This window comes from Microchirus variegatus, assembly GCF_963457635.1.
Source record: "Microchirus variegatus genome assembly, chromosome: 19".
Classification (NCBI taxonomy): Eukaryota; Metazoa; Chordata; class Actinopteri; order Pleuronectiformes; family Soleidae; genus Microchirus; species Microchirus variegatus.
Window position 1 is genome coordinate 14357368 of NC_139820.1, and position 15607 is coordinate 14372974.

At 40.9% G+C, this 15607-nt stretch overlaps 1 protein-coding gene across 1 annotated transcript in view; it reads right to left on the reverse strand.

Annotated features, from left to right (window-relative positions):
• slc2a9l2 (solute carrier family 2 member 9, like 2) overlaps positions 1 to 14753 on the reverse strand; it is a gene marked incomplete at both ends in the record, with an annotated part of 185283 nt that extends 170530 nt beyond the window's left edge. Inside the window, 4 exons of the mRNA XM_083906063.1 lie at positions 1640 to 1764; positions 4171 to 4331; positions 13798 to 13896; positions 14646 to 14753. Coding sequence (XP_083762189.1) covers positions 1640 to 1764; positions 4171 to 4331; positions 13798 to 13896; positions 14646 to 14753 — 493 coding nt within the window. The remainder of the gene's footprint in view (positions 1 to 1639; positions 1765 to 4170; positions 4332 to 13797; positions 13897 to 14645) is intronic.
• Between the last annotated feature and the right edge of the window lie 854 nt (positions 14754 to 15607).

Here is a 15607-nt window from a genome sequence, read left to right on the forward strand (position 1 = left end):
AGATCTTCAGATCTGGAGCAACAGGTGTATCAGGGTGGAGTGGATCCTCTCCTGAGGCTGCTGTACATCTGATAGCCGTCAGCCACATGAAACACTCGCGGTCGCAGACCCAGTTTGCAACAAACTCCAGTGAGTTTTATCCGATCACAGGCAGACTGCAACGGTTTTTCACAGAATGCGAGTGGGATGACACATACTACTATACTCGCTCACATTGCATATCATTCCCTCATACATTCACCATCATGTTGTTGCATCCATAGTAGTGTGTAAGAGAGTATGATAGTGTTTGTGAGAGTGTATGATGGTAAATGTGTGTGACTATAGCAGTGTTTGTGAGTGTGTGATGCGACTATAGTACACTCTTAGAAATAAGAGTTCCAAAAGGGTCCTTCTACAAGGGCTGAGGTTCTACCTGGAACCATTTGCATCTGAAAAACCTTTTCCCGAAGAAAGGGTTTTTCAAGGGTTCTTGGTAACACTAATGGTTCCAGTAAGAACCATTTTGATCCAGAGAACCCCTTAAAACCCCTTTCCTGAATAAAGGGTTTTAAAAGGGTTCTTGGTGGAACCCTCCAAAAGGGTTCCAGGTGGAACCTTTATAGAAAAGGTTCTACCTAGAGCCAAAAAAGGGTTCTCCTATGAGCACAAGCTGAAGAACCTTATTTGGTTCTACTTGTTCTCAAACAACAATGTTTTGTTGCCCCGCTCTGTGGCTTGCATGGAAGCGTAAATGCGTTCAGCGTGTTGTAGTAAACAGAAGTAAACAACATGTTTCTTTATATCGCTTACATTTATCTCAAAATGACTGTCCGTCTCTTGGTGTTTCATGTACATGTCAAGTACTAACTGGGTAATTTGACATGTTTTACTTAGTAATGTTGTGGAACTAAGAGTAATATGATACAAATTCATTTAACTACATAGCCAATGGAATGTTCTATTACAAAGGATTTAATAAGAACATAGCAATAGCATGGAAACAAGCAAGGCTTCCTTTCACAGTACAGTTTTACTTTACTTACTGAGTAAATTACCATGTATTACATAGTAATATATCAGAACCTACATGGTACAAGTTTGTCTATATTTACCAGTGAGGTGAGTTATCTTTTACAAATTATATATGTAAGAACATGGTAATTACATGGAAACAAACAAGGTCTCCTTTTACAGTACAGTTTTACTTTACTTACTGAGAAAATGATCATGTATTGCATAGTAATATATCTGAACTTACATGGTACAATTTTGTGCTTATTCAATGGCAAATAATTTAGCATAGATATAACTGGGAAATACTTACCTGCTTATTACCAGTGGTAATATTCCAATAACACAATATAATTTACCAGATGAATGCTTAGTATTTCCACTGTAGATTCGCTGTAATTGTACTGGTTTGGCATTTCCAGTCAATAGTTAAGTTAGCTTTTCACAGACAGGACAACAACTTTGACAGTTAACATTGCTTCTAGAAAACAATTGTAGGAGCTTTAGTTGTGGCTTGTTGCTGGAAGGTTTGGGGAGTGTTAATTTTTGCAACCTGCTGACAAACTGCTACCTCTGTCCTACCTACTAGACTTCGCTTTTCAAATGAAGATTACATCCATTTCTTATGTACGGTTTAAATTCTTACCAGAGTCCACCCCCATTATGAGACGACCAATGATGAGCATCTCAAAGGATTTAGCAATCTCACCCAGAGAGAGCAGTAATGCAGCTATGATAGCAAAGACATTATTCAGCAGCAAGGTTCCTTTTCTGCAGTCAAAAAGAGAACAGTGTTGAAAAGCATCAGTTATATATGAGCAGGACAGAAGGATGTCATACAAAATTTATACAAAGGTATCCACAGTTTCTACAGGACAGATAAATGAATAAGTCTTAACTATGCTCAATGCCTTTTGAAAAATTGCCAAGAAGTAGGCTGAGATCTGTGTGAGGGAGAGTTAATACCGAGTTGCAACTGTGTGGAAACTCCCTACAGCTAATAGGTGCTCAGTGATTTAACCTCGCAGTCGCTGATATCTTTCTTGGAGTGGTAGAGAGAAAAAAGCAACTTACCGACAGTTCCAGGGTTTATAAAAGGGTCGGGGATAATAGAGTGACAAAAGAGTGGACTAACAAAGCCAATGGCAAAAAGATGAATGCAGTAGCTGGTGTTTGACCAGAGAGGCAGTATACTTGCTGATACAACAGGTATAATTACATGCAAGGATCTTGAACTGTGTCTTTATCTTTTGGTTTACTGCTGCATTGTTTGGTAAGTTCACTCAGGTGAACCCAAACCCGAACCCAAAGTATTTCAACCACTGAAGCAATGAGATAAACATGAGTACTTTGATGAAAAATTGCTGATTCAAGATAAAATGGTACAGTCAGCACTGAATCTGCATCAGTAACTCATAAACCCACACTTCTGGAAATAGTGGTATATGGTCTGATGTGATTTATTTTCATGATTTAAGTAAAAGTTAGTATTTATTGGGTGAATCTTGGAAGAGTAGTATTATCTAATGTGAAAATTGTTTTCCTGTAGACTGTGGTTGCTGCCTGCAGCAGTCATGGCGTGTGGTCTGTCTTCTTTTCTCAGAATACAGTCAACATACTATTGAGATTATCTCAACAGCAGTTGGGGCAGGCACATAGCCACTTAAGGGCCAACGTGGGCCAGTGCCACTATGATTGACAGCTGGCCCACCCTATCAGAAGTGCAGCATTAACTTGAATTGAGATTACGCATTGCGATGTCCGGTGTCTCTGGTCAGGAACACTCTACTGGCGGCGGCAGTAGTAATTCTCCTTGTGGCGCAAGGTTAGATATAAACCCCTAGTCATGTGTTTGTGCACTTCTTTCTCCTTCCCTGGCTCATGCTCTCTGACTGCGGCCAAAGCTCCATGCTCTCTCTCTCTCTCTCTCTCTCTCTCTCACACACTCACACACTCACACACACACACACATACATACACACACACAGAAATGTTCGTTAAATTCAATAGCATTCCTTGGTCAGTAGTAGTAGTTGCTGTCTGACTGATCTGAAAGCTTCTTTGCTCAACTCTGTCCAAAGAAGCACTTCCAGCGCCTTTCACTTTTTTTCTCTGTGTACAGTATTATAACAAAACTATAAGTTGTGGGGGAAACTGAGAGCAAGCATTCAGTATTTCTTACGACTTTGACCTGCACTTACTGACTCACTAAAGCAATTTTCCTCTTGGATTGCTCACTTTGTTCTCATCTGCTAATATATTTTCAAGTCTTCTCCCTGAATATGAATGCCAACCATTTTAATATGCTGTGCAAAAATAGCATCTGGCTCACAGATGAAGAGAATATGAAGGAAGAATCATACGCTTCAGCCTAATCAACTCATGGAGGATCGCCACCTGAGAACTCCAAGGTGAATCTTGAAGGCATTCTAATTTTCTCAAGTCTTCCACCACTCCTAGATTGACATTCACATCATTAGTGAGTAATGGGCTCCTTTGAAAGTATACAATATCAGAGCAGAGACATTGTCAGTGCTGAAGTCTCTCCCAGAAGAATAGATGGGCATAAGGCTTTGCAGTGAGTGCACCTCGGGCAGTGAAACACAACGGTTAAGTTGAAACCTGAAAAAACACATCACACTGCTGTTTCTGAGACTGAAACTTTGGATGCAAAATAAACTGCAAAGACACTATAGTTCAGTCTGTAGCAATTTTCCTTAAAAGTGTATACCCATGTATGGAATGGCTGTAAGTGTATTTCATATACCAAAGTTATGAATTAACATTTGAACTGGGTGGAGTCAGCAGCGGGTCAACAACTGAGATGTAAAATGGACAGTTTTTTCTCTGCAGGGAGTCGGCAGTTTACAAAGTGACACAAACTTCAATCTCTATGTGGAAAAGGCTGTCTAATGGCAAGATAAAGCAGCAAATATAATATATGTTAAAGGTGTAGATTTTAAAATATGAGCCTTTTAAGTGATTAAAACCTGTTTTATCTGAGTATGTGTCAGTATAATATATACATATGTCATACATATGTAAATACATATCTATATATATATATATGTATATATATATATATATATATATACACATATATATATATATATACAATCAGCTGTAGAAGAAATATTTCAGCTATACATAGAATTATTAAAAACACACATTACTCACCGTCCAAGTATTCTGAGCATTACAGAAACGGACAGGGCTCCCAGAAGGCCTCCGATAGCAAATATGGAAACTGTGATGGACCAGAGGAAGGTAAGTGTTTCTTCTTTAATTGGCTCCCCATATCTCTCCACCCATGTGTTATTGTAGAAAACTTTGATGTGCTGCAACACAAAGTGGCAGAGAAGGAAGACACCTTTGTAATCAATCAATTATTCCACCAAACTTTAAAATCAAATGTAAAACCTAATTGGCATTGGGCAATTAAGAACGTACTCTAAAGCTAACTCTAATGTAAAAACAAACTTTGGGAAACACATCTTCCAATGATGCAATGTATAGGGAAATCCGTTTTATTTTTTTCCAAATTCCATTTTTTCAGTTAAATTCTAATTAAATAAATGCCAGTTATTCTTAAAACAAGCCATGCAATTCTGGTCACATTTAAAAGTAAAATAATTAACATAAATAAAAAAGTGGTAGTGCCCCCTCATCTGGTGCAGACAGATTTCTGCGCACCGCCACTGTGCTGTACTGTTCTCCCTCTCCTGCGCTTCTCCGTATGCAGACTGGATAATTTCTCTACGCGCAGTTTTACCCCTACAACGCTGCAATTAAGGGAATAACGGATGCATCAGATGAGCTGATCTCTTTAGTTAATTGCTCACTGCTTCATAAGTTTCACTTTTGCGCAAAGAGACTTTCCAGCATTTAATAGTTGCTGTTCCACAGTTTACTCGATGTGTTTCGGCCACCAAATTATTGTTGCATTCCTAAATATAACATCTTAATTGACAATAACAATTCAACCGTAATTATGGCGTATTTGATGGTGTGACTTGAGTTTCAATCGGCACCTGGACAAGGGGACGCTCGCCGGTTACATGTATATAAAGTAAATCAAGCAACACGCACTGGGGGAGACCCTGGCTGGGTGATTGTTTGTGAGGAGATGCACAGGTGGTGCCACGAATGAGCGGTCCCCGGAACCAGAGGTGGAAAAAGTACTAAAATATTGTAAAAGTAAAAGTACCAATACTTTGATGAAATACTACTCAAGTAGAAATAAAAGTAATCATCTGAAAATGTACTCAAGTAGAAGTAAAAAGTAGTTAATTGTACTTTAAGTACTTTGCGTGGGGTGTGAGGGTAGTAGAAATATGACAAGGGGTCAGAAATCCAAAACTATTTTGGAGCTCACGCGCCTGGCGCAACACAGGATATTACATCACTTTTAGCCACGCCCTCTATGTTCACGCACCAGTGCTGGTGCTAATCACATCATCATTCGTCTGGTTCTGCTGTACATTTCCCCCCCAGAGGTGATTCTAGAGTCTGTAGGGGCCCTAAGCAAAAATTCCCAGGGGGCCCTTCCGACCAGTGTTCATCACCATTATGTTATAAATAATAATAATAATAATAATAATTATAACATGGAAAAACCTTGTAATTTTGAAAATAAATAAAGTATGTGAGAATATAAATGTTAAGGACAATAACATACTGTAAATAGCTTTTAAAAAATGAAATAAACTTAGTAAAAAGAATATATATACATTGCAAATAACTAACATTATAAACGTATAAACAAAATATAAAGTATAGAAGTTAAATAGATTTCTTGGGGGTACTAAACCAACAGCAAATCCTCATGACCACCGTTGAAGCACTGCTTCTACTACTACTTAGCATTAGCGTCAGCTAGCGTTCTGACGCTAATGTTAGCTGCTGTTCAAGTCTGTGTCCCCGTTAGTTAGACAAAGTAACAGTTCAATAACAGCAGTCATTCACTGTTAATGCTATGATTACATCATTATCTGCACCAACAGCGCCACTTACAACTGTGTGTCTTTCTTTTTTCTTCATCCTCTTTTTTTTCTTCCTCTTCTAACTACCTGATTGATAACTCCTCTTCATTTTCCTTCAGCTTCATTTCCAACTTGCAGAACGATAACTTCACAGAGGTTAACGTGAGGTGGGGCCCTTTTAGGGAGGTTTCCTACTGAGATGTCATTGTTGTTTAAGGGGGACGGGGAGGCGGCTGCTCACTGCACATTTCAGTAAAAACAGCACTTAGGCTCCGAGTGTCGTGGGCCCCCGATCAGCTCGGGGCCCCAAGCAGTTGCCTGCCTTGCCTGTTCACAAGCTGCGCCTCTGTTTCCCCATGTAGGTCTTCATTGTGCTGAATTTTTATTTATACTCAGTAACAGATATGGATTTATAAAGGAACTAAGTACAATACTTGAGTCAATACGTACTCAAGTAAAATACAAAATCCTGATATTAAATTGTACTTAAAAAATACAAAATACACAAAAAAAGTATTCAATACAGTAACTTGAGTAAATGTATTTCGTTACTTTCCCCCTCTGCCCGGAACATTTCACCAGACAAACGTTCCTTCTCCTCATGATGACAGCATTTCAGTCACATTATGTCAATTTCAGCGATATTCCGCGTTTAACATTAGATTCCATTTTTATTGGCCAATTCCACGATTCCGTCCGCGATTTCGTTAACGCGGAAATCATAGGGCCCTTAATGTAATAAAACATTTTTATGGTCTAATCAGGTATTTTGTGCAGCTTTAAGACTTTAAAACTTACATTTTCACTCGATTTCTTCATTCCCGGGCTGAAACAATTATTTGATTAATAGATTATAAATCTATTAATCATCACTGTTGGGAGTATCGGCGTTTAAGTATAACAACGTTATTTTTTCAGTATCGGAGTAATCTAATTAATTACTATCGTTAACATTGCAATGCTGTTTCTGTTACTGAGAATGTAAAGTGGTGCGTTACTTGAGTTACTAAAATTTGGTTGAATGAAGCACAGCGGTGTCTGGCTTTCTGACAGCCACACATCAGCTGGGGGGAGAGAGCAGGGGTGGAGATGATTGATGACGACACCGTTGCAAATGCGATGATGATTGGCTGGCAAATGCGATGATGATTGGCTGGGTGGGCGCTTGCCCTGCTCACTCTGTCTCACTGTACGCTCTAACTAAGACAGAGACAATGGTGACGAGCCAGGGAAACGTAGCATTTCCAAAGTGGAAGAACCGGCACTACTTCTTGCTTACTGAGGTCAAAGGCAAGAATGTGTATGTAACATGCACCCTATGCTCAGGGAAAAAGAGTTAATCTACGGCTGCCTCAAGCAACGCGAACCTTATGAAGCACCTCACAGCAACACATGCAAACACACCACTTATTGCTGCTGAAAAGTTTGTGGTATGATTATATGTGTGCTTGTAATTGTTTTTACAATGTAATATTGCCTTTGCTAGTCTGAGCAGTTTTATGTTAAGATATCGAAACTGTACCGATACCGTGGCGCCAAAACTGCGATACATACCGAACCGTGGGGAAACTGTACTGTTGCATCCTTAATACCACTTTTGTCATTCACTCACACTTTCACAAAGCGCATATATGTGCAGTACATTTATTTCAGCACAGCCGTCAGGAGCAACAAAGGGTTAAGTGTCTTTCCCAAGGACACATCAGCATGTAGACTAGCAGAGCCAGGAATTGAACCTGGGGTCCGTTTCACAAAGCAGGTTCAACAAACTCTGAATCTAACCCTGAACTCTGAGTTGATCTACTCTGAGAAAGGAAACTCTGAGTTTTCGGTTTCAGAACAGCGGATTTGAGTTAGTTTGTTCAACTCAGAGTAGTTTCACCTTGAGTTAAGCGTGTGCACCACAAGTATAAAAAGACAGCATGAATGGAGCCCCGTTTCGACGAGTCACCTTGACAACGGCTAAGCGGAGGGTGACGTTCTTCATTACACTGGAGTTGGAAATATTAATGCGTGAGTTTGAGCATGTTTTTAGAAGGAAGTGTAACAGCAGAAAAAGAGAGGGAGACGGCGTCGTAGAACACTGCTGCTGATAAGGATGTTTAAATGTCGTCCTTTGCACAATCACAATAATATTACAGGGGGAAACTGCTTGAGTTGTAGATTATTAATTTATTTATTTTGGTGTAATCCCGCGGGGGAGAAGCGCAGTTGGCAGCAGTTTAAGATGAAACATAAAAACATTGTTCAAACAGGTAAGACCTCGGTATAATCTCATGGGATTACCTCATTTTGATCATGTTTTACATAAAGTAGAAATGAAGTGGCTGTTTGATTGTACAGTTGTTTTATCACCAACATTATGCTGTTTTCACACATAAATAACTTCTCATTCTTTAAATCACGTTTTTTTTTTTTTAAACCGCAGCGAAAAACACAATTTCTGCTGTGATGTGAGAGCGTGACTCCGGTTGTTAATGTTGAAATGTAAGGTCGGATTAGGTTGTGAATGTAAATGATGAACTGTGACGTGAAACAATTCCGCTCAAAAAGAAAAGTGTCTGGAAATGTAAGAACATCTATGAGGTCTGATAATCATCTTCTGACGAATATTTAATTCTCTGCGCAGTAATGCTGCACCTTCATCCACGGGATCACTGTCAAAAGGACATGGTTGTGAAAATAGTCTCCACCTAATATAACTTCTAATGTAGACGCAGAACAGACGCAGAACTATACTACGCCAAAACTCTGCTGACTGAATGAATGAGGAAATCAAATAACGTGTGTGTCTGAAAGAGGGCGGAGACAGAGAGAAACTCAAGGTTTGCGGAGAAAAACCTGGTCCCGACCAGGTTAGTTTCAAAGAGCATGTTACCATGGTAACTGACCGAGAGCTTAAGTTACCTCTCTCTGTGAAACAGGCTAGAGTTACTCCTCTTTCTCTGGTTTGACTTACCTCCCTTTGTGAAACGGGAAACTCAGTTTCCCTCATTTCAGGGTTAACAGACTCAGAGTTTTCACTAAACCTGCTTTGTGAAACGGACCCCTGACCATTTGGTCTATGTACACACAAACAAGACACACAGTCTGATTAATGTTGTACAATAGCTAGCCAGCTATTGGCATTGTGATTTATCATTATTAATCTTAATGCTTTTGAAGATTTGTTTCCATGGGAATTTTAAGTAATTTAATGATTGATTAAAACATGTATGGACCGAAAAGTTATGTTTATGTTTTGAAATTATGTTTTGGCATGAGGCACCACCTACTGCCATCTACCAATCATTTCAGTCAGTAGAGTCTGAGCTGCCGAGCAAACACTGGTAGCCAGGTACGTCTGAGCTACAACAGTGGAGAAAACGAAACCTAAAAGACCTCTGTATGAATGTCAAAAACGCCAAGATAAAGTTTGCGGCAAAACGAGGGTCTATAGGACGCTTTTGAACGGTGGAGAGAGTTGAAAGCTGAGAGGAATTTCAAAACAGATGCAGAATTGGCTACTTCTTCTTATATTTTGAACTGTCGAGTTCCGTTTTGAACTGTTCCCTCGATTTTGGAGGTCCGTGCTCTCAGATTTAGGACTGTTTGTCTGGCACGGAGCACCACCCCAGCAGCCGCCACGCTGCCACCCGCGCTAGGGCCAACACAATCCACACGCCGGTTTGTGTCATCTGAACCGCCGGTAAGAGCACACTTGCCCGGATCGGGGAGAACATCGGTGATAGTTGCTCCCACCAGGTGGTGGTTGTACAAGACTCAACTACGCGCTCCAGGCAGCTCAGCGGCAGTTCAGATGACACAAACCGGCATGTGGTTTGTGTTGGTCGAGCAGTTTACAAACCCGAGAGCATGCCAACTTCATGGCTGGCGTACGCATGTTTCTACAGCTATTGTTAATTCTGCGACACTTAGTGGTGATGCTGGGAAACTGTTAATAATGTGAAAACAAGTAGTGAGTGATGTACACATCAGAGACACACTTATGAACTATTAACACCTTGCAAATGGTGGAATCCGATGTGAGCGAGTATTTAGGGAACGCGAGGATTTACTTGCAAACAATAATTGGCTCATAAGCTGATTTCGGTCAGGAGTGTGCCAGTCAACCCTGAGCCGAGCCATGTCAGCTGTGTGGGACGGAATCATCCGAATGTCATCCAGGTACATCAAATTCCCATACAATGCTGTTAAACAGGCCAAGCGCCATCACAGGATGACTTTGTTTATGTTAATAGGAAACATTTTCATTCCATCAATGTTCAAATCATATGTGATGCACAAATGCAGCTAATTAACATAATGGCAAGGTGGCCTGGTTCAACGCACGACTCATTCATTATGACTAACAGCATGGTTGGGAACAGGCTGGAGGCTGGCGCAGTGCACGATGGGTGGCTTAAATAGTTTATTCTTTTAATTGTCGCATATGTAAACCAGTGCAATGCACATTTGGGCATGTGCGCATTCACATATCATGTTTTTGGTTTTCTTTATTTTCTGCTGGTGAAATTAGAGCTACAGAGCTTTCTAACAAGCCCCTGATCGTCTCCCTGTGTTCAGTATTCATGTCAGTTAAAGCGGGCGTAAAGTTGGAAATGTCAGCCGTGGCGCACTTCTGCATTCATTAATTGTGAGACTGATATTGTCCTACATTTCTTCTCAACTGCCTTTCTGTCGTGTTTTCAATCGCTCGCTCCTCATATTATTGATCCACACACGTCGCACGCTTGCTACAGCTGCACGTAACACAGGTGCATTCAAGGTGTTTTTCTAGCATAGGAATTTACATACACATACTGCAAAGGCTAAAATTGCTGTACAGTACAATGTAAAGCAGGACAGGTGGTCACTATAACCGTTTCTCCGTCCTTTTCAAACGAACTGTGTCTGGACCCAGCCTACTGCAAGCGATCAGAACCAGGTTACGAACGTGCTTGTGTCAACGACTGCTTACCTGATTCTGACCACCGGCAGCCGCTGCCTTCACTGCCACAACGGATTTCCAAAACTGAGGGAACAGTTTAGAAATCTGAGGGAACTGAGAAAGAGCTAGCCAAATTTGAGTCCTCTTTGCAGGTCTTTGTATGTATATCGCCATAAACTATATAACGTTATAAAAGGGGAGGCAAGAATGAAGGACAGTTCTGTCAAATATCATGCATAACGTTATTCCCTAGTCAACAGCTAACGTTACCATAAATTATAATACATCTTGATCTTTACTGAGAGAACAGAATTGTGTGTCTTAGAGCCACTCATTTATGATAAAACGCTCGCTCCACGCTCGTTGCTGACGGATTTACATGTCAACCGCTCTGGCAACCTCGACTCTGGAAGGGTGGGGTGGAGTGGCCACATTGTTACAGATGGCGCCTTTAACTATAGTTTATTGACTATAAGGCCAAAAAGTTAATAGGCTGACTAAGAAGGAGTAATGCCAGGGAAATAAAAGTGCATTGTTTTCTTCCAGATAAACCCACATTTGATAGTGAACTGTGAAGTGAGAAGTGAGTGGTAGAGACCATTTGTGAACATGGATAAATTTGGCATTGTGGTTTTACTAAACATCTGCAGAAAAATGGGTAAGCTCAAAATACTTGAAGAGGTCATGTTGCCTTACTCTGAAGAGGAAATGCGATTGAAATGGGTGTTTCAACAAGACAACGACTGGAGGTCACATGACGCGGTGAAGATAATGGCTGCTTAACCGAGGGCTCTGTCGAGGCATCTTATAGGGCTCTTGGTTGTTTACAAACATTGTGGATGCAGCGCGGCTGCAGAAGGGCACCACTCAGTGTTTAAGTAGCAGTGTTGTCGTGAAGTTAGTTGGCTCTCATGTATGAATTAAGGCGGCTAAAAAATGAGATGTTTTCCTCGTACTATGCCAGCTTGTCGCCTCCTGATAAAGCAAGTTATGCTTGGAAATTCACCTTGGTGAATGGGATACAGCTTGATGACACATATGCTTTAGGCATCGGTGAGTGGATTAATGATGAGATGAAGTGGACACGTCTGCAGTGGCCCGATATCCACTCGTACCTGATCGACAATCCGAGTCATTAACTTGTTTTTATGGTCAAAAACCTCCTAGTTGCTGTAAACGAGCAGATAGAAATCCTCTTTTCTGACTGTGTTTTCCAGCCGCGAGACTTGAGACTAACTCTCTCACCCAGAAAACAGAGTCTTGTGATTGGCCAGTATTCAGCACACCCGCTCTCAGAAGTGCAGCTCCCCCCTCTGGAACGGTGGATGCACTGCTACTCATTATCAAAAATGCGGGTGCATGGATGTGTGTGTGTGTTGGATGCAAAACTAAGAATAAATAGGTGAGCTGCAGGGTGCCAGTCCCGGGAATGGTAAGCGAGAATGAGAGAATGGTTGGTTTGCAGAACTTTAAAAGGCACAGCGCCTCCTCGGAGACCGCACACCAGAGGGCTGGAAAAAAGTGACAGCCCTAATGTGAGCTGAGTCTCCATGGTGCCACTTCAGCAATATATGAACATTTATAGAGGAAACACTTTGTGTTTTGCATGACAGAGACACTAGTCTAATAGTTCTATCAACATGTCATCACCTACTCAGATTTCATCACTTTCCTTCCCTTCCTTGTCCAATGCCTCTTGTCCTTTCTCTCCCCACTTTCTGTCCCCATTTTTCCTTTCACCCCAACCGGTCGAGGCAGATGCTGCACATCTTTGAGTCTGGTTCTGTCAGAGATTTCTTCTTCTGTTAATAGGCAGTTTTTTTTTCTCCACTTATTCCTAGTGTTTGCTAATTGTGTGTTGTTGGGTTTCTCTGCTCTCCATGATGTTGTCTATGTACAGTGCCTTGAAATTATTGAACTGTTGTGATTTGGGTTTGGGCTTGTAAATAAGTTGAAATTGAAATTACAACACTGACAAGTGTAGTGGTTAAGTCCAATATGACATTTCAGTTAAATATAATATATTTAACTGAAATGTCTTTTGTGCATCAGCATATGTGTGTAGTCAACCATAAATTCAAACCCAAAGTAGGGACTACAAAACAAAAAGATAAATAAAGCACTTAGATGCATGTGTACTGTATAGAGATATCGTTATATCACTCTAGAGTTAACTCAAGCAACTTCAGTTGCCTGCAGCTCACTAGTGAAGATGACTATGACCTGGATGACTGAGAACTTTCACAGACATAATCAATTTAATTTAATTCATGTTTTTACTTTTTGTTCACCAAAACTCTTTTCTCTTGTTTTGATTAAAACTGCTGTCGTCTGCATTTCTCTTCTCAGGTCACACCATGTTCCTTTTTTCTGCATCATTATCAGTCTATTTTTCTGGATTTTACTGGAGTGTATGTCTCACTCACTCTGTTGTTCACACATGGAACTGCTGCTGTGTTTTACTGAGGGTTTGCCTTTGATAATGCGAGTATGTTTAAAAGCTGCTCTGTAACCAACAAAATACCAGGACTCTTGAGTGTGAAACAATTAATGGATTTGGGGAGCTGAAATTGCAAACATATTTTACTTTGATACAGAATCAGGAATTTGTGGCATCTGTGACAGATTGCAATGTTGTGATATGTGATGTGGAACTGTGGAAAATGTATGTTGCTGTGAAACATGAGCAGTTCATAGTAAAACTAGACAAGAATTAAAATTCTAAGAAAACCACGTGGTCATTTCCTGAACCTCTAGAGCTGTATATGCTGGAAAAGCTGCAGCAGTTAAAATACATGCTCCATCAAAACATGGTAGTTATCAACAGTTTATGGACACAGGTCCGTGGCCGTTCCGCGTCCAGTGGAAATCCAGGGTCAGAGTGTGACTCACCAGAGCAGGAGCATTGACGACAGAGAGGTTGTAGCCATAGAGGTAAGATGAGCCCAGAGCACCAAAGAAGGCTGCATTCAACAGGCACGCAGTGATTGGCTGCAGTCAAATCAGAGCACATGGCAAAAGTTACACAAACATAGTTTTGGTCAATGTCAAGGTCAAACAATCAGGGAATTGTATCACATAGGTCAGTAGTGTGAAATGTGGTTGGACCTCTTTTCTTTCGATCAAATTCTGCAGAAATGTAATTGTTGGGAATAAATCTTTCTCCTGGGAAAAGTCTAGAGCTCACTTTGCTTGACCGATAATTGGCAATAATGGTGTTCCTCCGACAGCTCAATATTTTCTTAAGTGGTACTTGGTATAAAAAGAGAACCAAAAAGAGACCAGCGGGACCAAACCATTTCATTCTGGCCTCTCTAAACCTTATTTCCTAAACATCTACCATGTGCTGTTTCTCTGATTAACTCATTCTTGATGCTATCCATCTTTGTCTCTCCCAAAGAAAACCTCAACAACTTCATCTCTGCTACCTCCAGCTCTGCTTCCTGTCTTTTCCTCAGTGCAACTGTCTGTAGACCATACAGCATCACTGGTCTCTATTGTATACCTTTCCTTTCATTCTGGCTGATACTCTTTTATCACACATTTCCCCTGACACTTTTCTCCACCCGTTCCAACAAGCTTGAACACGTTTCTTCACCTCTATTCAACACTCTACACTGCTCTGGACTGTTGACCCTAAGTACTTAAAATCCTCCACCACCTTCTTTATCTCCACTCCCTGTAGCCCCACTTGGATTCCTCTCATTCACACACATGTATTCTGTCTTGCTGCGACTAACCTTCATTCCTCTCCTTTCTAGAGCATATCTCCATCTCTCATGCATTTCCTTCACCTGGTCTCTGCTCTCACTACGGATCACAATGTCATCTACAAACATCATAGTCATGGAGATTCCTGTCTAACCTCGTCTGTCAGCCTGTCCATAACCACTGCAAACCAGAAGGGGCTCAGAGCTGATCCCTGATGTAGTCCCACCTCCACTTTGAACTTCTCTGTCACACCTACAGCACACCTCACCACAGTCTTCAATGGCCTCCTCACTTCATCTTTACTAATCTCTGCTACTTCATGGTCCACAATAGTCACTTCTTCTACTCTTTGATCTCTTTCATTTTTCTCATTCATTAGCTCTTCAAAGTACTCCATCTACCCATTACCTCTGTGGCACCTGTCAACACGTCACTCTCTATCCTTAATCACCCGAACCTGCTGGACGTCTTTCCCATCTCTATCGCTCTGTTTTGATAACCTGTATAAATCATTCTCTTTCTCCTTACTTTCTTACCTAGCTTACAAGTCATCATGTGCCCTTTATTTGGCCTTTGCCACCTCTACCTTTACCTTGTTCAGTCTCCTCAGTGTCCCATTTTTTCTTTGCTAACCTCTTTCTCTTTATATACTTCTGTACGTCCCAATTCCACCACCAAGTCTCCTTATCTACTTTCCTTTGAGACACACCAATTACTCTCCTATCTGTCTCCCTGATTACATTAGCTGTAGTTGTCCAGTCATCTGGAAGCTCTCCCTGACCACCCAGTGTCTTTCTCAACTCCTCCCAGAAAACCATTCAACACTACTCTCTTTTCAGCTTCCACCACGCTGTCTCCTGCTCTGTCTTTTTCCTCTTCATCTTCCTTGTCACCAGTCATTCATCTTACAAACCACCATCCTATGTTGTCTGGCTACACTCTCACCTACCACTATTTTGCAGTCACTGATCTCCTTCAGATTACATCGTCT